This window comes from Vulpes lagopus, chromosome 8, assembly GCF_018345385.1.
Source record: "Vulpes lagopus strain Blue_001 chromosome 8, ASM1834538v1, whole genome shotgun sequence".
Taxonomy (NCBI): Eukaryota; Metazoa; Chordata; class Mammalia; order Carnivora; family Canidae; genus Vulpes; species Vulpes lagopus.
In genome coordinates this window covers 91,006,839-91,034,720 of record NC_054831.1, presented here as the reverse complement: position 1 = coordinate 91,034,720, position 27,882 = coordinate 91,006,839, and the positions used below count along the sequence as shown (strand labels likewise).

The following is a 27,882-nucleotide window of genomic DNA, read 5'->3' as shown; positions in this document are numbered from 1 at the left end:
CAATGCCATTTGTCAGTGATTTGTCCTTTCAAATCTTTGAGCCACAATTTCATCATCTGTATAATGGTGATCCTATAATGAAATGTGGTATCTTCCTTGAGTTCTGAGAATTTAATAAGATAGTATAGAATAGCACATAGTAATATCTGGCATATGTACAAAGTCATCAGTAAATTGTAGTTGCATTGATGGTGATTAGATTCAAAATTCTTATAAACGATCGATCATATAGTTGTGGGTTTATTTCTGGGTTTTCCATTCAGTTCCATTATATTTGTGTCTGTTTTTATGTCAGTACCATCCTGTTTTGATTATTACAGCTTTGCAATATAACTTGAAGTCTGGAATTCTGATAATTACAGTTTTGTTTTTCTTTTTTCAAAATTGCTTTGGCTATTCAGGATCTTTTCTGGTTTCATGCAAATTTTAGAATTATTTGTTATAGTTCTGTAAAAAATGCTGTTGGCATCTTGATAGAGATTGCATTAAATCTGTAGATTGCTCTGGGTAGCATAGACATTTTAATAATATTTGTTCTTCTGACCCATGAACATGGAATGTTTTTTCATTTCTTCGAATCATCTTCAATTTCTTTTATCAGTGTTTTGTAGTTTTCAGAGTATAGGTCTTTCACCTCTTTGGTTAACTTTATTCCTAGATATTTCATTGTTTTTATCACAATTATAAATGGAACTTTTTTCTTAATTTCACTTTCTGCCTCCTCATTATTAGTGTACAGAAATGCAACAGATTTCTATATATCGATTCTGTATCCTGTGACTTTACTGAATTCATTTATTGATTCTAGTAGTTTTTTGGTGGCGTCTTTAGGATTTTGTGTGTGTAGTACCATGTCATCTGCAAACAGTGAAAGTTTTACTTCTTCCTTACCAATTTGGATGCCTTTTATTTCTTTTTGTTGCCTGCTAGGTGAGGCTTGGACTTCTAGTACTATGAAAGAGATGGAGCTAGAGAGTATAATGCTAAGTAAAATAAGTCAGAGAAAGACAAATACCATATGATTTCTCTCATAGGCAGAATTTAAGAAACAAGACAACAAGCAAAGGGAAAAAAAGAGAGAAACAAACCAAGACATAGACTCTTAACCATAGAGAAATAAACAGATGGTTACCAGAGGAGAGGTGGGTGGGGGAATGTGTGAAATAGGTGAAAGGCATTAAGGAGGGTATTTGTTATAATGAGCACTGGGGAATATTTAGAATTGTTGAATCACTATCTCATACACCTGAAACTAATATAAGACTATATGTTAAGTATACTGGAATTAAAATAAAAATTTTAATAAATATTATCATGAATAACCTGGATGATAATTTAATACCTCCAAATCATGGTTTTCTCATATTTAATACGGTCCAAGTATACCTGCTCTGATCACTTATCACAAGTTATTATAGAGATCAAAGGAGATACTACATAGGAAATCATCAGTAAAACTACTGATATCTTTGTATTGCTAAATTCTGCTCTTGAAACCGAAATTACAATAGATGTTAAATGACTAGAATTAAAAAAAAACTTGAAACAAAAAAACCCTACCAATATCTCTTTTAAAAAATATTTTATTTATTTGAGAGAGAGTGTGTGTGTGTGAGTGGAAGGAAGAGGGAGAGAATCTGAAGCAGACTCCATGCTGAGTGCAGAGCCTGATGTGGGGCTTGATCTCACAACCCCAAGATCACAACCTGAGCTAAAATCAAGAGTCAGACACTCAACTGACTGAGGCACCCAGCTGCCCCACCTGCCAATATCTTTACAAAGAAAAGTATTATCCTTTTCTGTTTAATGTCTATTTGAGTTTATACCTACTTGTGTTATTTGTCTCCATTTAACACAGATTCCCCAAGTGAAGGAGATACATTCCTGTATGTCACTTTTTCTTTGTCTAGTGCCAATACTCATTGATTCTGGTATTACTGTTCACTAACTGACCTTGAGCAAATTTAGCTCAATGTACTCATTTAAAAAAATATTCAAAAGAGGGACAATAAGACTATTTCAAGGGACTGTTGCAAGAGTTCAGTGCGGATTACCTGTCATGTTTAACAAGAACTTGTTGAATGTACCAGGTTATGAATTCTCTTCTGTAATTCAGTGCAAGGCTGTCCCCTTGGACCTAACTGACCTGTGGATGATGCGCTGGCTCTGTAGGTAGTCCAAGGCCATGGCCAGCTCACAGATGAAGAGCTTCACGGTGTCTTCCTGAAAGCGGACATTCTGCTGCAGGTGATAACGCAGGTCCCCGCCCAGCAGGAGATCCACTACCATGAACATATCCTCCTCATCTTGGAAGGAGTACCTGGAATAGAATTAGAAATGAAAGAGTATTAAATACATTTACACACTATAGAGTCCCAGAGGCAAATGACCCCTCATAGATCAGAACAGAGTGTTCTCGAGCAAAGAGTTCAAGGTGTAGGAGCAGATGGTCTCTCCCTTGCTCTATGACCCTAGACCTTCAGTTTCCACATGTGTGAAGGGGAATAATATCTACCACATTTGATCATAGTAAAGAACAAGTACAACATTTAATATCTTGCCTGACATATACTAAGCACTCAATAACTATTAGCTTACAAAACTATAAAGCCCAGGAACAAAGAAAACCCCACTCATCAACTTACCATTAACAATCATACCCTAACCACACTATTGCAGGAGGTCCATAAAATGTGAATTACGAGGTGTCCTTGAACCATTCTCATTCCCATTTTTCCACACGATAAAACTTCATTGCCCAGCAACCTTATAACAAATCGTGTACCGCATTAATGATAAGAAAAAGATACAAAAGGGCAATAAAAAAGTAAGTGCATAGTACAAGGAAGTAATTCACTTTGGGATGGGGAGGTAAGGGAAAGCTTCTCAGCGGAAGTGAGACCTGAGTTATATTTTGAAGGGTGGTGACAATAACAGGCACAAAATAAAACTGGTGTCACCTATATCTCCATTGAGCCGCTTCTCTGGGGCAGGCGCTGAAGCCCTCTACAAACAGTACCCCTAGCAACCCCCAAAGTGCTGCTCTTAAGCTCCCATTTTACAAATGAGGAAGTCAAGACCTGGTGAAGAATGTGCACAAGGTGAAATGCCTAATACACGGTGTTCTCCAGGTCCAAAAGTAAGATTTGATAGAGAAAAACAGCCTGCATTAAACCCAGACATGGGAAGGAACATAGTGTGAGTCGAAAAAGGAAAATAGTTTGGGTTTGCTCTCCAACAGGTATGATGGGGAAGCTTGAGCTGAGAGAGGAACGCAGATGGCAGATCCCATGACAGGTGCCTGTTCACAAGTCTGTAAGCATTAGGGTGACAATGAAGAGTTTTAAGGAGGACCTACAATCAAGCATGGACTTCACACTTGAAGGAGCACAGTGTGGAGAGATTGGAAGAGGAAATGAGATACAGGAGAGCAGAACTGGCCTATGCTGTTTGCAAAGAATCTCTTGTAAAAATGCATTCCCGCTGCTAGGATTTATTTTGTTTCCTTCAAAGCAGAGACATGATTTCTAGGCACAATAATGCTCTCTGAATCAGCACTGTTTTGACATGTTTCTTTTGACATAATGTCACTGAGATCACATTTTAAATTTTTATTTGAATCAAATAATTCTTTGATTGTCTGCAAGCAGTGCCCAGGGATGCAAACTAATTCCTGGTGACAAATTCTTTGCTTGGAAAGAAATGTAGAATATCAATAACTGAGGAACCACACTTGGTATTTTTTTTCTTCTTTATAATGATCATTGTGCTAAAGGAGAAGGTAGGGAATTGCAAGGAAAAGAAACAAGAGAAATTAAATGAAGCATTAATCTGAAGCAGTAACATTCTAATGAAGATCACCAGTTCCTGATGCTTACTTGTCCAAAGAATAACATTTTGTTTACCACTGAGACTGATTCACATAGAAGATGACAGAAATTAAGCCCTTGGAGAAGTTTAGACAGAAACACAGGAAACGCTTTGTAAAAATATGATGATGAATACATTTTTGGTATTGTCTTTTTGGAAATGATATTCTTCACTTCACTGTGATAACTGGCTGGTCATCCTTGCCATTGGTTCAATGGGCACCAGAAAAGGTGCCTGAACCTGGGCTATTTGCTTCACAAACCTTCCCACTCCACTACTATTTTTATATTTTTTGTGTTATATTTGTTGTTTTTATTATATTTGTTGTTTTTATTATATTTGTTGTGTTTTATAGGACTTTCAGTAAGCAACGATGTACTAATAAATGTAATCATGCCTGGGACCTGTGATACCTTCGGCTGCTCTCAGCTAATGAATCCGAAATGATGATCCCTCCTGGGATGTGTGTGAGGTCTGTTGGGATCGGTGGCAAGTGGGGTAGGGGTGGTGATATGGGTGAGGCCTGGGTATCAGAAAAAGGAGAAGAGATGCCAAGGGAAATAGCCTATGCAGACCAGGCTAGCTTACAGAGCAGTTGTTGACTGCGTTCAGCTCCCATGGGAGACAGTTAGAGGTCAGAAACCTGGCCACATACCAGAGGACTCCCTTTCCAGAGGACTCCACTCTACTTAACTCCAAGGAAGGGCAATGATATTATTAGATTTGCCCTGATGAGCAACCATTTTTCCTGAACAGATAAAGGTGTCAGTCATGGCAAGTTAGCAACAGTGTTCTACATGCAGGAGATTATTAATCAAAGAAAGAAGCGGCCCAGGCAAGAGGCAACATGCTTCACTGTCCAGTATGAATATAAATTTATTTAATCATAGAGCCAGGTTTGGCTGTTAAGAATCGTATTCCTCCTTCAGCACATCAGATCTGAAGCCCTTTACATAGATCTTAAAAACTCTCAGAGAAAGGGAAGATAAATATTTGATTATATAGAACCATATTCAGTAAAATACATGGGCATAATATAGTTTGGTGATAACTAGAATATGCAAGTTCATATCATAGTCTGATATTTATTGATAAAAGAGCAAGAGCTTCCTTACACCTTGCCCATTTATCACAGAGACTCACCGTTGCATTTCCATGACTTTTATTTCTTAGCTGACAGCTCCAAAATGTTTAAGTCTGGTTCCAGTACATATGAAATACATTGCAGTGTGCTCAGTAGGATGAGAGATAAGCAACAAAAGACTACCACTACTTCATCTTGTCCCATCATGTTTGATGCAGACAATGGCAGTAGCTATTCATGGCTCTTTCTGTATAATCTTGGACCTCTCCAATCCTTTCTACACACTCTAGTTATATTTTTGCACTGTGAGCCTTCTATCATCCAGCTTCATAAAGCCCTTTCACCCCTTTTCATGGTCTGTAGGATCCTGTATGGTCTGTCTCTGTTTACTTTTTCAGACTTATCCTTAGATCTCTTCCTTCCATTCCTCATCTAGTAGTCCATGCTCTCTCTAGCCTTAGACTGTGATGTGGTGTGGCCTGTGCCTGTGCTCACGATGCTGTCCATTGCTGGGTCCTCATCATCTGTTGCCCTCAGCCCAAGTGACACTTCTCACAGAGGCATTTCTAACACTCCATATTAAGATAGGTCACCCTGTCATATACAATGCCATATTCTTGTTCATAGAATTCAGCATAATTCAAAAATATTTTCTTGTGTGCTTTTGGCTTAATGGTTTTCATTCCACTATGCCACCAGGATGCATACCTGCTTTTTTACTCATCCTTGACTCTTGAGCACTTGTACACTGCCTGAAATGTAGCCTCTATAAATAGTTGTAGAATAAAAGATTACAAATTAATAAATGAACTAAAGAAAAAGTTTAAAACACACGTTTTAGGTGTGTGTGTGATACACATTCTTTAAGTTCTGTTTTTAGAAATTAGCATGATTGCTAAGTTCGAAGAAGTCACTCATGTTTAAAGCTGTCTCACAGAAGCCATCTTGAGATAAATCTGAATCTGAGCATTGGAAGTGATCTAAAATATTCCTAATGCAGCATTTTTCAAATTGGGCTTATAACCCATTAATGGGTTGTGAAATCAGTTCAGCTCATTCTAACAAGCACTTCTTTTTTGAAGAAATAGAACAGATTAAATATCACAGAAAAAATGTTATTAATATGTAAGACAAACCATTTATGAAATTTTTGGATTTGTGAATATGTTTCTATGAGAGTATATCTATTGGATTGTGATGAAAAATATATTTCTTCCTATGGGTTGCAGTCAAAAAAGCTTGAAAATCATGATACAGGAGAACCTGCTGCCTATTGCAGAATGCAGAACTAATGTGTCAAATCTTCATTCACACTCTACTTGAGCAAGGGTCAGTTCTAATATCATTATTTAGAAAAACAAGGGAAATGAATTACTTATATTAGCTACTGCTTCTAAAAGCTCTCAGGTTTTGGAGGAAAAAAATATGCTGATTGATTCATCAAAAATAGAATCAGTTAAAAACACACTTAAGAAAAATATAATTAGAAAATAAATTTGGGGGAAAAAAAAGAAAATAAATTTGGGGATGCCTGGTTGGTTTAGTTGGTTAGAGATATCCGACTCTTGATCTCATTCAGGTCTTGATCTCATGGTTGTGAGTACAAGCTCTGCGCTGGGCTTTACACTAGGCATGGAGCCTACTTAAAAAAATAAAAATAAGATAAAAAACAAGTGTCAGATAGGTTTGCGTTTATTTATTTGTTTTAAAGATTTTATTTATTTATTCATGAGAATACACAGAGAGAAGAGAGAGAGGCAGAGACATAGGCAGAGGGAGAAGCAGGCTCCATGCAGGGAGCCTGACATGGGACTCGATCCCGGGTCTCCAGGATCACACCCTGGGTTGCAGGCGGTGCTAAACCGCTGAGCCACCAGGGCTGCCCTAGGTTTGGGTTTAAATATCACATGTGAATTTGCAGCAAATCTCTTACAAATTCAGAGGGGATATCTGCACATTCGTAGTCATTTTGTGCACATATGGCTAAGAATATATTAGATATAATGTTTGTAAAGCAATTAGCATAAACCATGGCACATAACATAGTGGTAAAGAATATGGTCTTGGGGCCAGACTGCTTGTGTCCAAATCCCAGTTCTTCTCCTTAGTGTCTTTATAATTGGATCAAATTATATAAGCCCTCACCACCCCCATCTATAAGGGTACATACTTCATAGGGCTATTGGGAAGATTTGGTTAGTTAATCGATATTAAATACTTAAAACAGAGCCTGGAAGATAGTTTGCAATGGGTAAATGTTAGCTCTTATTTTAATTATCTCTCTCCTTCCATCCATGAATGTAATATAGTCCAGTATTAAGCAGAATAATTTTATACAGTTGTTTCCCATTATTTTATAAGAGGTAATTATATGAAGACATTTATTGCTGATGGTATAAATGACATAATGCCCATTAATTAAACTTTTACTATCTGTCAGATACCATGCTAGATACTTTATGTGTATTATTGTATTTAATTGTAACTGCAAAACTATGTGATAAGTAGAATCAATATCCCCATTTTTACTGATCATAAGAATTCAGGTTTAATCTTTAAAAAATTAGCAAGCCAAATCCATCAACATATTAAAAAAATTCTACACCATGGACAAATGAGATTAATACCTATAAATCGATTAATATAATAAATCATATTAATAAAATAAAGGACAAAACATATGATCATCCTAACAGAGGAAAAAGCCTTTCACAAAATATAACACTCATTCATGATAAAACTCTTAACAAACTTGGAATAAAACAGCTTCTTCAATCTTTTTTTATTATTATTTATGATAGTCACACATAGAGAGAGAGAGGCAGAGACACAGACAGAGGGAGAAGCAGGCTCCATGCACCGGAGTCCGACATGGGATTCGATCCCAGGTCTCCAGGATCACGCCCTGGGCCAAAGGCAGGTGCTAAACCACTGCGCCACCCAGGGATCCCACAGCTTCTTCGATCTTAAAAAAAGGCATTTGTGATAAAACCTACAATGACCATTATACTTAATGGGGTAAGACTGAATGCTTTCCCTCTAAGATCAGAAGCAAAGCAAGATCATCTGCTTTCACTTCCATTCATTATAGTACTGGAGGTTCTAGCCAGTGTAGTTAGCCAAAATAAAAAAATCAGTAAAAGACTTCCACATTGGAAAGAAACAAAACTACCTTTAATCATACACAACATGATTCTGCACATAGAAAATCACAAGAAAAACCATAAAAAACCTCATTAGAATAAATAGAATAGCAAGGTTGCAGGATACTAGATCAATATGCAAAAACCAAAAAATTGCATTTTTCTAAATAAGCAATGAACAATGTGAAAATGAAATTAAGAATATGATTGCATTTGCTAAAGTTTCAAAAAGAATAAAATGCTTAAGAATAAATTTAGGAAACTTGTGCAAGACTTCTACACAGAAAATCATAAAGAAAATTTTCTTTACTTAGGAAAATTAAAGAAGATCTAAATAACTAAAGAATACTCCATGTTCAAAAGACATGAACAGAAATCTCACAGAGGAAGACATAGACATGGCCAAGAAGCACATGAGAAAATGCTCCACATCACTCGCCATCAAGGAAATACAGATCAAAACCACAATGAGATACCACCTCACACCAGTGAGAATGGGGAAAATTAACAAGTCAGGAAACAACAAATTTTGGAGAGGATGTGAGAAAGGGGAACCCTCTTGCACTGTTGGTGGGAATGTGAACTGGTGCAGACACTCTGGAAAACTGTGTGGAGGTTCCTCAGAGTTAAAAATAGATCTCCCTACGACCCAGCAATTGCACTGTTGGGGATTTACCCCAAAGATTCAGATGCAGTGAAACGCCGGAACACCTGCACCCCAATGTTTATAGCAGCAATGTCCACAATAGCCAAACTGTGGAAGGAGCCTCGGTGTCCATCGAAAGATGAATGGATAAAGAAGATGTGGTCTATGTACACAATGGAATATTACTCAGCCATTAGAAACGACAAATACCCACCATTTGCTTCGACATGGATGGAACTGGAGTTTATTATGCTGAGTGAAATAAGTCAATTGGAGAAGAATAAACATTATATGGTCTCATTCATTTGGGGAATATAAAAAATAGTGAAAGGGAATAAAGGGGAAAGGAGAGAAAATGAATGGGAAGTATCAGTGAGGTTTACACAACATGAGAGACTCCTAACTCTGGGAAATGAACAAGGGGTGGTGGAAAGGGAGTTGGGCGGGGATTGGGGGTGACTGGGTGATGGGCACTGAGGGGGGCACTTGATGGGATGAGCACTGGGTGTTATGCTATATGTTGGCAAACTGAACTCCAATTAAAAAAATATGTAAAAATAAAAAAAAATTTTTAAAAAGAATACTCCATGTTCATGGATTGGAAGACTCAAATATTGTTAAGATGCCATTTATGCCTAAATTGATCTACAGAATCAGTACAATCACTATTAAATTCCCAACAGGCTTTTTGTTTTTGCATATATTGACAAGTAACTCCTAAAATTTATAAGGAAGTGCAAAACATCTAGAATAACCAAAAAAATTTTGAAGAGGAAAAAAATGAGAAGACTTTAACTTTCCAATTTCTAAATGTCCTATAAAGCATATTGACCTACATGTCAATGGAACAGAATTAAGAGTCCAAAGATGAAGCTTCATAGTCACTTGATTTTTTTTTCACTTTGAAAAATGATGAACTTAGACCACACCATATACAACAATTAACTCAAATGGGTCCTAGACATAAATGTAAGCACAAACACAGTAAAACTTTTAGAGTAAGACATAGGATAAAATCTTTGAGACATCGAAAGGCAAAAGTTTTCTAGATACAATATGAAAGAAAGTCCGTTAAATGCTGAACTAGACATTATCAAAATTCAAAACTTTTGCACTTCAAAAGTCATCAGTAAAAAAAAAATGCAAGCAGCAGAGTAGGGGAAAATATTTGCAAAATATATAGTCAATAAAGAATTATATCCAGAATTTACAAAGGACTATTACAGCTCAATAATAAAAGAACCCAATCAAAACATGGACAGAGACACAAATAGATATTTCACTAAGGAAAATACACATGAAAAGATGGTCAGCATCATTAGGAATTAGAAAAGTGGAAATTAAAATCACAAATGTCAAATCTATCTGAGTAGCTATAATAGATAAGAGGTAAGAAGTGTTGGTTTAGGATGCTGAAAAAGGGAACTCTGATATATTGTTGGTGAAAATATAAATTGTACAATCACTTTGGAAAACAGTTTGTGAGTCTCTCAAAAAGTCAAACGTATCAGGGGATCCCTGGGTGGCTCAGAGGTTTAGCGCCTGTCTTTGGCCCAGGGCGTGATCCTGGAGTCCCGGGATCGAGTCTCACGTCAGACAGCATGGAGCCTGCTTCTCCCTCCTCCTGTGCCTCTGCCTCTCTCTCTCTCTCTCAATATGTCTATAATAAATAAATAAATAAATAAATAAATAAATAAATAAATAAATCTTAAAAAAAAAAGTCAAACATAATATTACTATTTCACTAGCAATTCCACTCCTGGGTATCTAGCCAAGAGAAATAAAAACATATTTCCATGGAAGGACTTGTACACAAATATTCACTGCAACATTATTCAGAATTGCCAAAAACCGGGGAAGGGCTAAATGTCTATTAACTGCTGAATGGACAAACAAAATGTGGTATATTCGTACAGTAAATACCACTGAGCATCAGAGAGGAATGAACTACTAGCACAGATTACAACATGGATGGAGCTTTTCAACATTACACTATGTGAAAAGAAATCAGACACAGGAGATGACTTATTTGTAATTTAATTGCCAGAAAGGGCAATTGTAGAGATATAGAAACTAGATTAATAGTTGCCTGGGGGTCAGGGTGGGAATGGGGATTAACTCTAAAGGAGTAAAAGCAATCTTATTGAGAGGATGAAAAGATCTATAAATTGATTTATAGGGATTAGTACACCACTCCATAAAATTAGTAAGGATCACTGAATTGTTTCCTTGAATTAAGTGATATGTAAAATATACGTCAATAAAGTTGTTATTGAAAAAAAGGACAATAAATAAATAAATAAATACGAAAAGAAAAAAGAAAAAAAGGACAGTGAGGGGCGCCTCTGGCTCAGGTCATGATCTCTGGGTCCTGGGATGGAGCCCCACATGGGGCTCTCTGCTTGGCATGGAATCTGCTTCTCCCTCTCCCTCTGCCTCTCCCCTTGCTCATGCTCTCTCTCTCTAGCTCTCTGTCTCAAATGAATAAATAACAATTTTAAAAAAACATTTTTTAAAAAAGGACAGTGAGTAGGGGAAGAAAGGATTATGGTATAGAGAGGTTATATATTTGTTCAAGAACCACACGGTTAACACACATGCTGTGTGAACCATGACTAGTATAGTTTACAAAACAAAAGCATCCAAAACTTTAATAAAACCCTGCCAGGGAATAGAATAACTATTTAAATGCCCTTCAAATCAACTCTTAAAATTCAATTTGTATGCCTCCATGGTATTCTCATTCCAATGGTGGGACATTTCCGATCACTGGCCAGGCACCTCCATAGAAGAATCTTTAAGAACCAATGTTGTCCTATGCACTCAAAGGATAGAAAATTTAATCTATGTTTTTCAGACTCTGAACAGGAAGTGCTCACAGCAGGCTTTTCACAGTTTAGGAAAAGCACTAGCTCTTGTGAGAAGAGATCCCTCTGGAATGGGTCAAGAGGAGGTTAGGGTATACTGTCCCAATTGTTAAGTACAGATCTGAATTTTAAAACCTGTCTTTGGAGCAGTGGCCCATCATGTTTCTCCTCTTGCGGCTCTGTAGTAATTTTCCAAAGTACAGCCAGTGTGAAATTCATAAAAAAAACCAAAAACATAAACAGTATTATTTCACCTAATTCATTTGCCATGACAACACAGAAAACCCAAGGTTTGCAAAAATCGGATTTCAATAATTTACAAAAACTATATCCAGCTATTGTGTGCGTGTGTGTTTAACTGAAATGCCACAGCATGAATGACAAGATGAGGTAAAGAAAGATTAATGGCTTGGATAACACTGGCACCAACTTGAGATAACTATCTAAATTCTCTCTTCTATAAATTTAGAGGGAGTGAATTTACCATCCAAATAAGCACGTATGACTTCTATTCATTAATGTATCAGAGTGAGAACACTTCCATCAAGGTTTGATGAGAGCCGCAGTTGGTGAGGACATGGAGAAATGGACACTCTCTGATTCCCTGATGAAGGGTAATTTGGTGAAAGTTCCTTTGAAGACAACTGAGAAATAGATATTCAAAAACAAAATGAAACAAAACAATCCACGTGGTTCTTAACCCTGTAATTTCATTGCCAAGAACTTCTGCTAAGGATACACTTGAAAAATCATAATAAGATGTACTTATGAGGATACTCATTATATCATATAAAATAAAAAACAGTTTGCATGCAATAGGGAAGCATGTGAATAAATTATGGTAAATTCATAGTACAACAATTAAAAAAATGAGGCAGATCTACATTCTGAAATAATAAAAGGTTTCTAAGATATTATATTCTGAAGACAAGGTGAGGGAAAGAACAGTGTTATAATATGCATTATAGGGTAGATGCTTAGGGTACATAAAAAGGATATATTTCAGGGGCACCTGGGTGGTTCAGTCAGTTAAGCATCTGACTGTTGGTTTTGGCTCAGGTCCTGATCTCAGGGTGGTGAGATGGAGCCCCACTAACAGGCTCTGTGCTTAGCAGGGAGTCTGCTTGAGATTCTCTCTCTCCCTCTCCCTCTTTCCCTCCCCTCCACCCCATGCTCTCTCTCTCTCTCTCTGAAATAAATCCAAATATATATATATATATATATTGTTTCAAAAGGATATATATACACATAACCACAAAAGGAAAATAAAGATATTACATGCATATGCTGGTATATGCATAACATTTCCTGAAAATATGATAACCAGCCATCTAAATGGTCATAAGTTATTTTATTTTCATTTATGCTTTATTTTACATTTACCTTACCTTTTATTTTTAAATTATATTTTTATATTTGAAAGGCCTAACAAATATAACAAAAATATTTTTCTACCCTGATATGTCCAATATATATTGTTTCCTTGCAACAAGTAGTAAAAAAGCCCTAGACATCTAGTGCAAGTGGATATAGACAACAATATTATAGTCATCAAATTTGCTAAGAGACTAGAAGGTAGTGATTCTAACCATGAAAAAGAAAGGATCATTACACAACAAGATAGAGGTGCTAATTATCGCTATAATGGTAATCATATTATTACCTAAAAATGTATCAAATTAACATGTTGTACACCTTAAAATTTGTACAATGTTATATGCCAAATACATTTCAATTAAAAAAGGGGAAAAAAAGGAAAAAATGATTGACGTCATCTCATCAGGAAAAAGACTAACCCATTTGCATCAGCTCCTATATAAAATGACTAGTAGTTTTTATCAAATATTCAAGGTTAACATTCTCTAATTGTTCTAGAAATGTTACTTGAAAAAACTTTTATAGAATTATTTAGGTCCTATAAATGGATTCAAGCAAGGTCCATACTTTGTCCTTAGTTTATGTGCCTTTCAAATCTATTCTATTGCTTCCCTGACTGGCTCCTAGTACTTTTTTATTGAAAAAAAAAATTCATTTTTGCTGTAGCATTTCTGTAGTCTAAATTTTTCTGACTGCATTTCTGTTATGTCTTTCTACATGTTCTACAACTTTCTGTACTTCATGAAAATTGGTGGTTAGATCTCACAATTTGCTCAGGTTTGGTTTTTTTAATATTTTATTTTATTTATTTATGAGAGAGAGAGAGAGAGAGACAGAGAGAGAGAGAGAGAGAGGCAGAGACATAGGCAGAGGGAGAAGCAGGCTCCATGCAGGGACTCGATCCCGGGTCTCCAGGATCACACCCTGGGCTGAAGGAAGGCGCTAAACTGCCGAGCCACTCAGGGAATCCCTCAGGTTTGATTCTGAAGGGGCAAGACCTTTTTATAAATGGCGTCGTATACTCTGATCAGAGGGTATATAATTAAGAAGTTTATGTTTTCAAGGTGTTATCAGCTATTAATCTCTGGAATGGCTATCTCCAAGAATTCCTTAGGGATTGTGATATATGAATTCTATCATCTCTTCTTTATAGTTTATCTGGAGTACTTTTACATAAAATAAAATTGCCTCTGACCAGTTATTTGGTTACTCTGAGGTAGAATTCACATTAGAAAGGTAAAACCAATGCTTACATCTTTCTTTTATTTATCATTTTTCAAAATGACTTGGTTTCACAGAAGCCTCCCAAAGCAAGCAACAAATTTTGTTTATTTTTTAGATGTAATAAGCTCACAGGTTTGATATTACCACACTTATTGATGTTTCATTCATTATGTCCATTCTTTGGCCAACAGAAACATAGTCAAGTTGGATCATGTGTTATTTTGATGTGACCCTAGTAGGCTTTGATAGCTTTTTGATCTTCTGATAAGAAAAAATACTCCTATCTTGTACAATTCCTCCTCCAAACTATTTGAATGATAGAAGTGTTCCTTGAAAATGGGCTGTCATTGTTACTAGGTCTTTTTAGTGGTGAACGCTGGGCACAGATGTAGATATTTGGTATAGGCATAGGTATAATATGTACAGGCGCATACAAATGTAATGTAAGGTAAGTCCATTGGAAGATCATAATGATACTTTCCTATTGACACTCAAGACAACGGAAATTCTTAATTTTCTCATTATAATACCAGTAATTCCTCTCTCCCTTACTGAAAATCCTGGTTCTCAAGGATTTTGAGGTCTCTCAAGGAGGTTTCACCAAATAATCCTTCATTCTGTTTGCTTTATCCCATCATATATAAAAAACACTCTCAGAATAGCAACATGAACACTCTCTGACAACACCATTACTACAAACATTTTAAGATATTTTTAAGATATTTTTGCTATCCTTTTTTGTCATTGAGGTATGTTTCACCAATGATGTACAGTAAAGTTACTGCTTGAAAGTTGCTTGGAATAGCACATTTCTGTGTGGTTATGCCACAAACCGGATATATACTGAGGCTAAAAGTGGAATCTGCAAAACAAGGTATACTGAGAAAAGTTGAGCTTCTATCTCTGTTTCTTGTAATCCCTCCATTTCACTTGTAACTTCTTTAAAAAGATTTTTATTGTGGTAAAATATATAGTATAAATTTTATTATTTTAACCACTTTAAGTGTACAATTCAGTGGCATTAAATGCATTGACAATGTTATGCAAACATCACCACTATGTACTTTCAGAACTTTTTCCTCATCCCAAACAGACACTGTACCTGTTAAATAACTCCTCATTCTTCCTTCTCCCCCCCAATCTCTATTTTCTGTCTCTCTGAATTTGTGTATTCTAGGCACCTCATGTTAAGTGCGATCATATCATGTTTGTCCATTTGGTTTATCTCACTTAGCATAATGTTTTCTAGGTTCATTCATGCTGTAGCATGTGCCAGAATTTCATTCTGTTTTGGGCTAAATGAGATTGCAGTGTATGCATATGCCACATTTTGTTGATCCATTCATCCTTTGATGGACATATGACTTGTTTCTACCTTTTGATTGTTGTAATAATGCTGTTATGAACACTGGTGTACAAGTATCTGTTTCAGTCCCTGCTTTCAATTATTTTAGAATGTGCTTAGAAGTGGAATTCCTGGATCACATGGTAATTGTACATTTAACTTTCTGAGGAACCACCAGAATGTTTTCCACAGTGGCTTCACCATTTTACATTTCTACCAGCAATGCACAGTGCTTCCATTTTCTTCACAACCTTACCAATACCTTTTATTTTCCATTAAAAAAAATAGTGGCCTTTCCAATCAGTGTGAAGCAGTATATCATTTTGGTTTTAATTTATGTTTCCTTAGTGCCTAGTGATGTTAAACACTCTTTCATGGGTTTATTGACCATTTGTTTATCTTCTTTGGAAAAATATCTCTTTAGACCCTTTGTCCATTTTTAAATTGAGTTATTTCTCTTTTTTATTATTGAATTGTAGGAGTCCTTTATATATTGTGGGGGGTGGGGGTGGGGTTAGAGTGTGAGAGGGTGCTAAGGAGGATGGGGGAGGGGCCAGAAAAGCCTCAGACAATGTAACACACATACCTGCCTGCTTCCAATCACTGACTACAGCCTCCAATAAAATGAGCAAAAATCTAAAATCTACACAATGAAAAAGATTGTGGGTGATTTTTAAAAATCACACATAACAGCTTGCAGACAATTTTCCTGATGTTCTGATGCAGTACTTGATTTTCCTCAAGCCCTGACCTTTCTCTGGACAGAGATTTGAATGCAATTTTGTGATCTGCCAGTACTGGCTCTGGAGATGTTATTTATGAAGCTTCTCTCGGGAAATTTTGATCATTATTATTTTCTACAGAATCTCCTGAGACAGTTATCTCAGGAGAATAACAGAGCCAGTAAGTAGACAAGGGGAATAACACCATCTTGCTACTTACATAAAAGGAAAAGCCAAGACACAAGCTCAGATGATAATGAGGAACAATTAAATCAAACTCTTACCCGATTTATCAGGGGTCCAGAGGAAAAAAGTGTTAGAAGTGAAAACTTTTTGCACATCATGGGAATTGGAGACCACCTGCAGAGAGACAGTCAAGTGGGATGACTTTGGGTTATTAAAGGGAGGGCAAGTGGCCACTTGTGATCCAGAAAGTGGCTGGGGAGGCCCCAAGGGTGCTGAGAGGGTCAGGAGGTGCTGAGTCACACAGTTTGATTGGCTGTTTCTCCAGAGGGGATGAAGTAGAGAGACAGGGTATGGTCTACCCTCTTCCTGTCTAGCCAGAAAATCAGTGTTTCATTACTGAGCAGGTTCCCTAAGTCTCAGAATTCCAGGGTAAGGGGAGCGCTTCCCAGCACTCCTACTCATCAAAGAGTCTTCCCTGTGTCTTTCATCCCCCCCTTTTAACCTCTCCAACTGTAATGCTTCCCACTTCCTTCACCTGACTAGCATTTAGAGTCTAACCAGCCCAACTGCGTCTTCAGACATGTTTTGATCTTTCTGCCTTGACCCTGATCTCATGGGGCTCTTTTGTCCATATCTATTTCTGATATCCAGTGGTTGGAACTCTTCCAGGGAAGCAGGGAAGGACTTATGTTATTCTGTTATAATTAGCAATTTGGTTCCACTACAACACTATCATTGGTCAGATTGAATGGCTCTTTAAATTTTTTTTTTTTTTTTTTTGGCTCTTTAAATTTTTAAATTGATTTGCAGGTGCACATAATTTTTAAAAGTTTTTGGTTTTAGAGCTTTAGAAGTAGTGATGCATATAGAAACAACATTCTAATAAAATATACATTAACACCGAAGGTCTTAGAGAATTCGGGGGATGGGATTTGGAACCCAGATTTACCATCACTTTCTGGTTTGTGGTTTGGGCAAGGACTCAAATCTCTCATCTTCAGCTTACTCATCTTTACAATGGGGCAAATATTAATTCCTATCTTCAAGCATCTAGTATTTAAAGATATATAAGATAATATATGTAATATTTTAGCATACCACCTTAAAAATAAGTCCTCAAAAAGATTAGCTGTCTAGAAAAATGACTCCACATATGCACGATTTTCTTAAGTTTCCCCCAGCAATCTATCTCTGGAGCCTACATCCCGAAAATCTACTTTTCAGTTCATTAAGCTGTGTTATAGTGAGGATACCTCCCCCAACTACACCCCAATCCTGATTAAACAAACCTGTATCAAAACAGCAACAAATTAACATCTATAACGTGCACTTTCAGGAGAAAAAATGCAAAGCTGTGCTGATGGGATTCACTTTAAATTTATAACCACTGGTCTCACTTAGATACTTAGAAAATCCTGTTCTAATTCTCTATTAGTTTCACACATTCATTCACCCAGCAGCTTCTCTGCCCAGTTCCTCATTCTCGGTGGATGACCTCATGTATCACAGTGGGATTGAATGAGACTCCTTCATCTGCCCGCCAAGAGATCCACCACCTTACAAATCTGTGCACTTACATACGCTGCCTTCTCTCCCAGCACAGTGAAAGCAGTGCGCTGCTTCCACCTGAGGCCAGCTCATTATCTGAGCCCCCGTTCATAGCCATTTGCCATTTTTAGGGGCTCACTCTGGCAATCCTCCCCATGCTATCCTACATTACTGATTCTTCCCAATGGGCTCCTACTCCTTGCACTCAAACTTGTGTATGCACATCTAAATATATATATATATTTCATAATTAAAAGTTAATAATATATTCAATAACAGTATCAATAAATAATATATAAATAAGAATATAAATTAAATAACAGTTTATAAATAAGAAAATACATAAAATAAATGTTCAAATTCTATATTATAGTATCTGATAATATGTACAAAAAGATAATAGAACATAATCAACCAGCATTTATTTTCAAAGAACATGACCAAGCAGGGTTGATTTTAAGAAGCTCATTATAAAATCTGCAAATCCATTAATTTACTTCACTACATAATAGAAATTATCTCGGTAAAAAAATGCATTTGACAAAATATAATACCCATTCATAATAAAAATTTCCAGCAAACCAGGGCTGAAAGAGAACTTCCTTATTACCACAATAATAAGGCCAACCAGTAGAATTAATCAGAGAGTTTGGCAGGTTCACTGGACACAAAGTCAATATTAAAAATCAACTGTATTTTCCTCAACAAGCAACAAACTACTGTAGAAAAAAATTTGGATAAGTAATTACCATTTGTCATCATATTAAAAACATTAAATACCTAGGAATAAATCTAAATACAGATATGCTAGATCTCTACACTAAAAAGTGAAACCAGAGAGAGAAATTAGGTGATACCTAAATATACAGGAATATATATATATATATATATGTATATATATATATATATATATATATATATATAGGAAGGTTTCACAAATTGGAAGGTTGACAATTTTAAAAAGGCCTTAATTCTCCCTGAATTAGTTACACTGTAGGCCACTATAAATACCAGCAGCTTTAGGGCACCTAGGTGGCTTAGTAGGTTAAGCATCTGCCTTCAGTTCAGGTCATGATCTCTGGATCCTGGAATCGAGTCCCACATCAGGTCCCTCCCTGCTCAGAGGAGAGTCTGCTTCTCTCTCCCTCTGTCTCTCTTCCCTGCTCATGCACACGCTCTCTCTCATGCTCTCCCTCTTAAATAAATAAATCTTTAAAAAAAAAAAACAAATACCAGCAGCTTTAAAATATAAGTTGACAAGCTGATTGTGAAATTTGTATGGAATTGCAAAGGGCCCACTACAGTCAAGATAATCCAGAAGAATTATGTTACTGAATTCTGCTACCAGTAGAAAGCTGCAGTAAATTAAAGTAGCATGATACATGTGTAAATGCACACAAGTAGACCAATAGAACAAAGTCTGCAAATCACATGTATTTGGTGGCAAGACTATCAGCAAATGTGTTACTGCAGTGCAATAAGAAAAGGAGAAATTTTTCAGTGAATGGTGTTGGGCTAATTCAATTTCCATATGGGGAAAATGAATCTTGACCCTGGATTACAGCTCTCCATGTCAAAGCTAAAACAGCAATGCTACTAGGAAACAGGGTTGAATATCTTCACCTTGGTATGGGCTAAGATTTCCTAACCAGACACAGAAGGTGCTACCCATAAGGGAAAAGATGAATAAACTATACCACACTTAAATTCCAGCTTTTTGAGTGTTCCAAAAAAAATCATATCCTTCTGGAGTGTAGACATAAGTCACAGATCGGGCAAATTATTTATATTTAAAACTGGACCAGTGGGAAAGAAAAAGACAACCAATAGAAAGATGTGCAAGACTCAAGCACTTCATAAAAGAAGATTCCAAAGGGCCGGGAATCATATGAAAATGCGTCCCAACTCTTGAGTCACCAGGGAAATTCAAACTAAAACCCAAATGAGAAGCCATTATACATTTACTGGAATGCCTCTATGTAAAGAAACTGGCAATACCCAATGTTGGTGAGGTTTTCCAGTAACCTAAATTCTCAGACGTTGCTGATGTGAGCATAAACTGGCACAACTCCTGTGGAAAACCGTATGCCAGCTAAACCCACATAAATCCTAGGATCTAATGATTTAATTCCTAGGTTTGCATCCCAAGATATATGTGCTTCTGCTTCCCAGAAGATAGAAACAAGAATGTTAATAGCAGGACTCTTTGTAAAAGTCTCATGCTGGAAACAACCCAAATACCCACCAGTAGTAAGATGTGTAAATAACTCATGGGATATTCATACAATGGAATATGATAGAAAAATGACAATGTAGGATTTGCTACCTGTGACAATATGGCTGAGTCTCAAAACACAACAAAGCTGCTTTGCACACCACCCTCCAAAATAACACCACTCACTTCCTGTGTTTTCATCAAGCCATTGCCTTTGATCCTTTGTCCTATCATTTGGACTTGGCCTTTTTTTTTTAAGATTTTATTTATTTATTCATAAGACACACACAGAGAGAGAGGCAGAGACACAGGCAGAGGGAGAAGCAGGTTCCCTGTGGGGAACCTGAAGTGGGACCCCATCCCAGGACTCAGGGATCATGACCTGAGCTGAAAGCAGATGCTCAACCGCTGAGCCACCCAGGTGCCCCTGGACTTGGCTCTTATTAAGGTCATAGTGGGTGCATCTTTATAAGTCTGAAGTCAGTTGTCTTATTCCTGACCTCTCCACAGCACTTGCCATGGTCTGCACTCTTTTCTTTGTGAAACAGCCTCTAGATTCTAGGCTCCCACTCTTGCCTGGCTTACCCCTAGCTTGTAGGCTAGCTTCCAGGCTGTTGCTGCTTTGTCGAGCATCCTGAATCTTCCTCCTCTATCAGAACTATAATGGTGCTCTAGGTCTTTAATCCTTGGTCCTTTTCTTCTATTTCACTTCTCTCCAGAGATGTTCCCTTCAAGCCCCTGGCTGAAATAGCACCTACAAGCCAATGTTTCCTGCATTTGTGTTTTGTGGACTTCTCCTTGGACCCTGGATTTCTCTTTGAGCTTTAGACTTCCCACCTTTGCAGCAGCTCTATTCGGATGACTAGGAGGCAGCTCACATGTTGTTACAGCTAAAAGAGATTTCTTGACTTTTACAGTGAGTCTGATCCTTCTCAGATCTCCCCATTTTAGTGAATGACACAATCATTCACCCTGTGGCTCAGGTCAACAGTCTGGGAGTCATTAGTTATTTTGCTCTTTCTTCTAGCCAAGAGGCAGGCATATTTCTGAGCAAGGCCAGTTGGACTCTCTCCCAGGACTTTGAACCTTGAGTGGGTGACAAAAGGTTGGAAAATTGGTTGGAGCTGATTCATCCAGTGGAGACAGCCTTCGGTGCCCGTCCATTAGTTTCTGCTACCGAGATTCCCAGAACTGCCTTTGTCCCATGCTTTCTCGAGACCTATTTCTTCAGCTTTAGGTCTGAGGCTCCAAGTTACTCTACATCCTCCCAAAGAAGTTCTTCTTTTTTTTATTAAGACTTTAAAAAATTTATTTATTCATGAGAGACAGAGAGAGAGAGAGAGAGGCAGAGACACAGGCAGAGGGAGAAGCAAGCTCCATGCAGGGAGTCTGATATGGGACTTGATCCCTGGACTCCAGGATCAGGCCCTGTGCTGAAGGCAGCGCTAAACCACTGAGCCACCTGGGCTGCCCCAAAAGAAGTTCTTTTTTAATAGCGTCTTGTGTGGTTTGCCATAAAGGAATCCTTTGTAATATTGATGAGGAAATGAGTAAGGCAATGTCTGTGTTACAGACTCAGTTTCCTACTAGTCCATCAGTGAGTCAGTCAACAACCATGTATGCAGCCATTACTATGTACAGGACACACAATTAACACTGTCCTCTACTAAGTTCTTCAGGGACTGCTGTCCCTTATTCTCCACTTATCCAAGCTCATCAGGGTCATCCCCAAGGACATCTTCCAGTGATGGCACTGGATAATTCAGCATAACCTCCCTTCCAAAGATCCTTCACTTGATCATGTCTCTTCCTAAGATAACACAGTTGGACACTAAAGCAAGAAGAGCAGAGTTTAGTCAGTGCTATACTATTACAATAGGACTTCCAGTGTGAACTGGGCTCCAGCTTGATGTGCACAGAAGTGACTGGCAGGGGGGATGAGAGGATGGAGAGGGGAAAGCAGCGGAGTGGAAGTTACAAAGAGCTGAGAACGTGGCTGGCCTATGTGAAACGCGTCTGGTTTGTTAACTGGCACTTTACCAAAGTTAGCCCCCTCCCCTCCCCGAGAGGCTGGGAGATGGGCCCTGTCTTCAAGTGTTGGCTGGAACAATCAGTAAATCCTTTTGGCAGCTGTGCACTTTCTCAGGCAGGCAGTTTAAGGGGAGCTGATGTCCTAGGGATGTGGCCCTGAGCTGTTAGACACGATGTTAGCATTTTGTTCAAGTCTTTGTAGACCAAGGTTAGGGTCTAGTCAAGAAGATGGTTCAGGGGGATCCCTGGATGGCTCAGCAGTTTAGTGCCTGCCTTTGGCCCAGGGTGCGGTCCTGGAGTCTCAGAATTGAGTCCCACATCGGGCTCCCTGCATGGAGCCTGCTTCTCTCTCTGCCTGTATCTCTGCCTCTCGCTCTCTGTGGCTCTCATGAATAAATAAATAAAATCTTAAAAAAAAAAAAAAAAAGGAAAGAAAATGGTTCAGGAGAGCCTGGCAAGAATTTGGTCAAGAGGGAGGCCCAATGTAATCAGATGGGTCCTTCAAAGGTGGACAAGAGAGGCAGAGAGTCAGAGTGAGAGAGAGGTTGGAAGAAGCTGTGTGGCTGGCCTTGAAGGAAGGGAAAGGTGCCTTGAGCTCAGGAGTGCAGGCAGCCTCAAGAAGCAGGAGAAGGTCAGAGAACATTCTTCCCTAAACCTCCAGAAGGAACATCGCCCGGCAGACAGCTTCATTTCAGCCTAATGAGACTGACTTTGCCCTTCTGCCCCCCAGAATTGTATGATACTGAGTCGTGGTTTTTAAGTTGTTTCATATTCTTTCACTATGAAATAGGTAAAATGTATTTACAGTGAAATGCACAGATATTAAGCGTAGAACTAATGAACGTTTACAAATCTATGCCCTGATACAGGCAGCAACGGCAGTAAGGAGAGTATTTCAGGCACTCCCAAAGTGTCCCGCATGCTGTGTTCTCAGGCAACTCTGCAGCCCACAGCTCATCATTGTTCTGATTCCTTCTGTCTGTCAGTGAACTTGCAGGACAAAGGGAAAGGCAGGGCAAAAGGACATAACATGTTAATTACATTATGAAAATAGCCTTAACCCCAAGTACTCCAGTTCGAATTGAGGCTCCTAAGCTTATGGTAATTTGATCCAGAAGCAATAGGAATCTAATACAGCAGCTATTTCTGCATAATGTAATATGAGTTATTTATCATTTTCCTTAGAATGTCTGCATTTCCATATTTTATCCCAAAATATATATTTTATATTTTTTTAAAAATTTACTTTTTAAAAATTTAGCACAAACCCGAAGACTTTCTAATAGCTGGGCCAGCTTACATGCAGGGGCACGTGTCTACTCAATAATCTGCTCTGGGGGTGGAGGGGACGTTCCATTTGGGGTGGGGCCTCACTAAGTTTTTGTTTCAAGTCCTCATTGATAAAGCACATACTATGTGTGAGGTGCTTTATAAACATATCCTTAGTCATAGCCATGCCTTCTGCCCTGGATACTGCTAATATCTCCAGTTGTGGAGGAGGAAACCAAACAAAAGACACAATGTAACTTGGGTCAGTTCACACAGTTACCAAGTAGTGGAGCAAGGATTCAAACTCACATCCCTCTGACTCCAGGGCCTGCCAAGAACCTGAGGTGGGCCTGATGGAATGCGGGGATGTGTGTGAGTGTGCAGGAAGTGGCTGTGGTATAATGGGAAAAGAGCAAAAACCAGAAGCCTGGAGCCATCACTAACTCCATCATTCATTCATTCATTCATTCATTCAGCAGAGATTTGTTGAACACTTACTGTGTGTGTGAGGCATTATTGTAGGAGCAGCGAACAAAATCCACAAACATACCTGCCTCAGGGAGTTTGTATTTTTGTGGGATGTGAGAGACACGTAAATAAGAGACACATAATAAAGAAAATAAATTTCATTTCCTTTATATATGGACATCCTACGAGATGTCCATAGGGGATGGTATAGTGTAGCAGGAAATGCAGGGTTTTTGAAGCCAGAATTCCTGGGTTTGAGTCCTGGTGTGGCCAGTTCCTGGCTGTGGAGCTCTGGGAAAATCACTCAACCTCTCTGAGCCTCAGTTTCTCTGGTGTAAAATGGGACTAATTAATCCCTATCAACCTAAAGTTTTAGGATGTGTAAATGAGACAACATAGGTAAAACTCTTAAGTAACAAATTCCCATTGACAGGGAAGGCTCATTCTGATTCTGTGGCTCTGAAGGCTACCTTGAGTTCTCACAGCTTATGATTCTGTGATGAAACACTGGTGCTAAGTCAGAAATAATGGAGGTTGAGTCCAGGGGGCCTATTTGTTTGGCTGCGTTCAGCTATCTGACAGGACCCCCTTTTCACAGCCCCGATACAGGTGGTCCTTTCCACTTAAAACAGACGTTCTTGTCTCCTAACTTCCTGAAACCACACGTAGGCCCCTTCTGTGCCCAGAACAAGAGACAAGGGTGAGGGCAGAGAGGAGCCCCAGGAGCTGTGTGCAGCTGCAGGCCTAATCTCAATTAACAAAAGCCACCTGGGGAACGGGGCTCTGCTGGGCAGCACTGGGGCCCATTTGTTTGCAGGCTCTGGGTTGCCAGGGCTGTGTGAGCAGCCCTCAGGGAGGGACTCGCAGCGAGATTTTATTTGCTTTTCCTGGATGCCAGCCCCGTCAGGCAGCCTTCGCTTTATAACGTGGCCTACATCTGACGGCTGTGTTCCCGAGTGGGGTCAGGGCCATGGGGCTGGGAAGGTTGAATTTTAATTAAAAATGTGTTTTCACCCTTAACTCTGTTGCCCTAGACTAGGACACACACACAGACACACACACACACACACTCTTCTCTCAGTCATTTGTGCACTTTTCTCAGTTGATATATTTATGTGTCATTTGATTAATAGGAGCCTCCCATGGTTACTGGAAGGAAATGTGGAGTCAACCAGGGGCTCCATCCACTCTTGCCGCCACTACATCCCCCTACTCTGGGTCTATGTTGCGATTAGGGTTGCCAAATTTAATAAATACAAATACAAGATGCATCAGAAATTTGGAAAAATGAATGATTTGCAGGTAATGATTTGGGACATATACTAAAAATGATTGGTTATTTATCTGCAATTCAAATCTAACTGGGCACCCTGTATTTTATCTGGCAACCATAATTACAGTTTGTGTTACTCCATAAAGAAATCCATGAAGGGGGGCAATGAATGGGGCTAATGCATGATCAAAAGCAGAGAACCAAATGCAGACATTTTACTGGCATGTACACACCAATGGGTTAGAAGTGGTTGTTTCAAGGTAGGATTACTGGAGAATTTTCATTTTTCTGTGTGATTTTTCTGTTCTTCAAGTTGACCACAATGTGCACAGTTTTCACAGATCACATCTGTATGTATTTATACCTACACACATACATACACACACACACACACACACACACACATACAGATTAACTTCTTAGCATTAGTGTAAAAGCTGCTTAAAAGAAACTGTATTTTTCCTCAGCCTGAAAACCAGATCTGAACACATCCCTAGTGGTTAGAGGCATTTTCAGGATCCATGAGAAGATCACTGAAAGCAATACTGAGAGGCCTACATGGCTTACCAGTACCATAGAGTACACAAGAGGTACACAGGAATTACAAACTATTGCTGTTACATTATTAATCAGATGCTGCTTTCTTAAGAAAACTGGCTCCTGAAGCTTTGGGGATATAAAGATCCATCTAGTTAAACCCAGGACACAAAATCCTCATTAAATCCTTGGTAATGGGGGAACTTGGGAATTTTTATTCTTTGATTTGCAGAATGAGGGTGGAAAACAAAATGAACATACACTCTTACAGAGAATGGATTGAAGACCCATCCCTCTCCCATCACACACACAATGTGTTCCGTGATGTCCTGAGGCTGAGTGCCATCAGCATTCGTGTCTGGGATGTCCAGAGTGGCCCTGCAGTGACGGATTATTCGGAATGCTACCCCTTAGTGGAGTAAGGAAGGAAAAGAACTTCCATTTATACAATGCTGACTCTGTGCTGGGCATAGCACTTTAATGTTATCTTGTTCACAAAAACAACCCAAGTTACATGCATTACCCTGTCTTATAACCACGTGACTTAAAGATTATAAAGACTGGAGTGTCTGGGTGGCTCAGTCGGTTAAACATCTGCCTTCATCTCAGGTCATGATCTCTGGGTCCTGGGATCGAGCCCCATGTCGGGGGCTCCCTGCTCAGTGGGGAGCCTGCTTGTCCCTCTCCCTCTTCCCCACTGCTCTCTCTCAAATAAATAAATAAAATCTTTTTAAAAAATGATACAGTTTGTTCGCAGGTCACACCTCCAGAAGTACTGCAAGATGCTTAATAGTTGGAGAATCACTTACATTTCCCATGTTGCATTTACTAAGGCAGAAAGCCTTAGTAAGGAGGAATAAATCTGCTTTCTGATGATTTGTATCTCAAGAATGTGAGAGATTGAAAGTTTTCTGCTATACTTGAAGGATGGCCCCCTCCCCCCAGTCTTCAGTTCTGAATGTGGTGCTAGAATTAAGGTGGGGGGGGTTCTTCTTTCTCCTCTCTCACCACTAATGGTGCCCGCTGCCCTTTGAGGTTCAGTATGCAAAGAGGGGAAGACTAGGCTCTTTGTCATATTACCACAGAGTCTGCATGCGTGAAGAACAGACTGTTGCCTGCCGTGACACCAAGTTAGCAAATGGCAAAATCAGTAAACTTTGGCCAGCTTTGAGTCTCCTAACACCCATCTTATAAAAAAGATAGGAATGGACTGATCCATTTTGCTTATTCAGTGATGAGGGACTGGCCTGAAAGGGGGACATACTAAAACTTCTGAAGGGTTCCTGGTCCTAAAAGAAGAGAGTTGGATGAACTTTGGAAAAAGGAAAATATAACTTTGAACAAAAGGAGAATGTGAATTGAGAGTACCTTGTCATTGTCGGGGGGTGGGGCGGGGAGGCAATCTGGTGATGGCTAAAAATGGGAAAGAAAGAGCCATGTCCACAGAACGCTGTGTGGCAGTGCTGTGAATGGGCCACTCTGAGCTACTGATTATATACACTGAGAGTTATAAGAAATAGTGAAAGAGACCGTAAGGGGAAGGAGGGAAACTGAGTGGGGAAAAATTAGGGAGGCAGACAAACCATGAGAGGATCCTAACTCTGGGAAACAAAGGGCTGCAGAAGGAGAGGAGGTTGGAGAGATGGGGTAAAACTGGGTGGTAGGCACAAAGGAGGGCACTTGATGGGATGGGCACCAGGTGTTATACTATATGTTGGCAAATTGGATTTAAATAAAATATTTTGAAAAATAAAAATAAATAAATACACTGAGCGTGGGCAGGATTAGACTCCACCGTGTCTGAGTAGTGCATGAACCAAAGGGACCTATTTCCAAGTCACGCAGAACCATTTTTTCAACTATGATGTAGATAGAGTCTTGGAGCAAATGGTATATTAAGTGAACTGTATTAATTAAAGATGGAGCGAGACAGGTTTTATGCATTCATTCCTCCAGAGAAATGTCCCTAAACACACGGTGACATTTCAATTATTTTTCCATTAGTATTCTCTGAATAAAGACTTTTTTTTTTTTTGCCTTTGCTAGTAGAAACTGCTTGGTATGCATATTTAAATAA

At 38.6% G+C, this 27,882-nt stretch overlaps 1 protein-coding gene across 2 annotated transcripts in view; it reads right to left on the bottom strand.

Moving 5' to 3' along the window:
- Positions 1–27,882, bottom strand: part of STK32A (serine/threonine kinase 32A) — a 129,913-nt gene that overhangs the window by 62,133 nt on the left and 39,898 nt on the right. For both annotated transcript variants that reach the window (XM_041765138.1, XM_041765136.1), the window contains exon 5: positions 2,147–2,320. In XM_041765138.1, the coding sequence (XP_041621072.1) occupies positions 2,147–2,320 (174 nt within the window). The remainder of the gene's footprint in view (positions 1–2,146; positions 2,321–27,882) is intronic.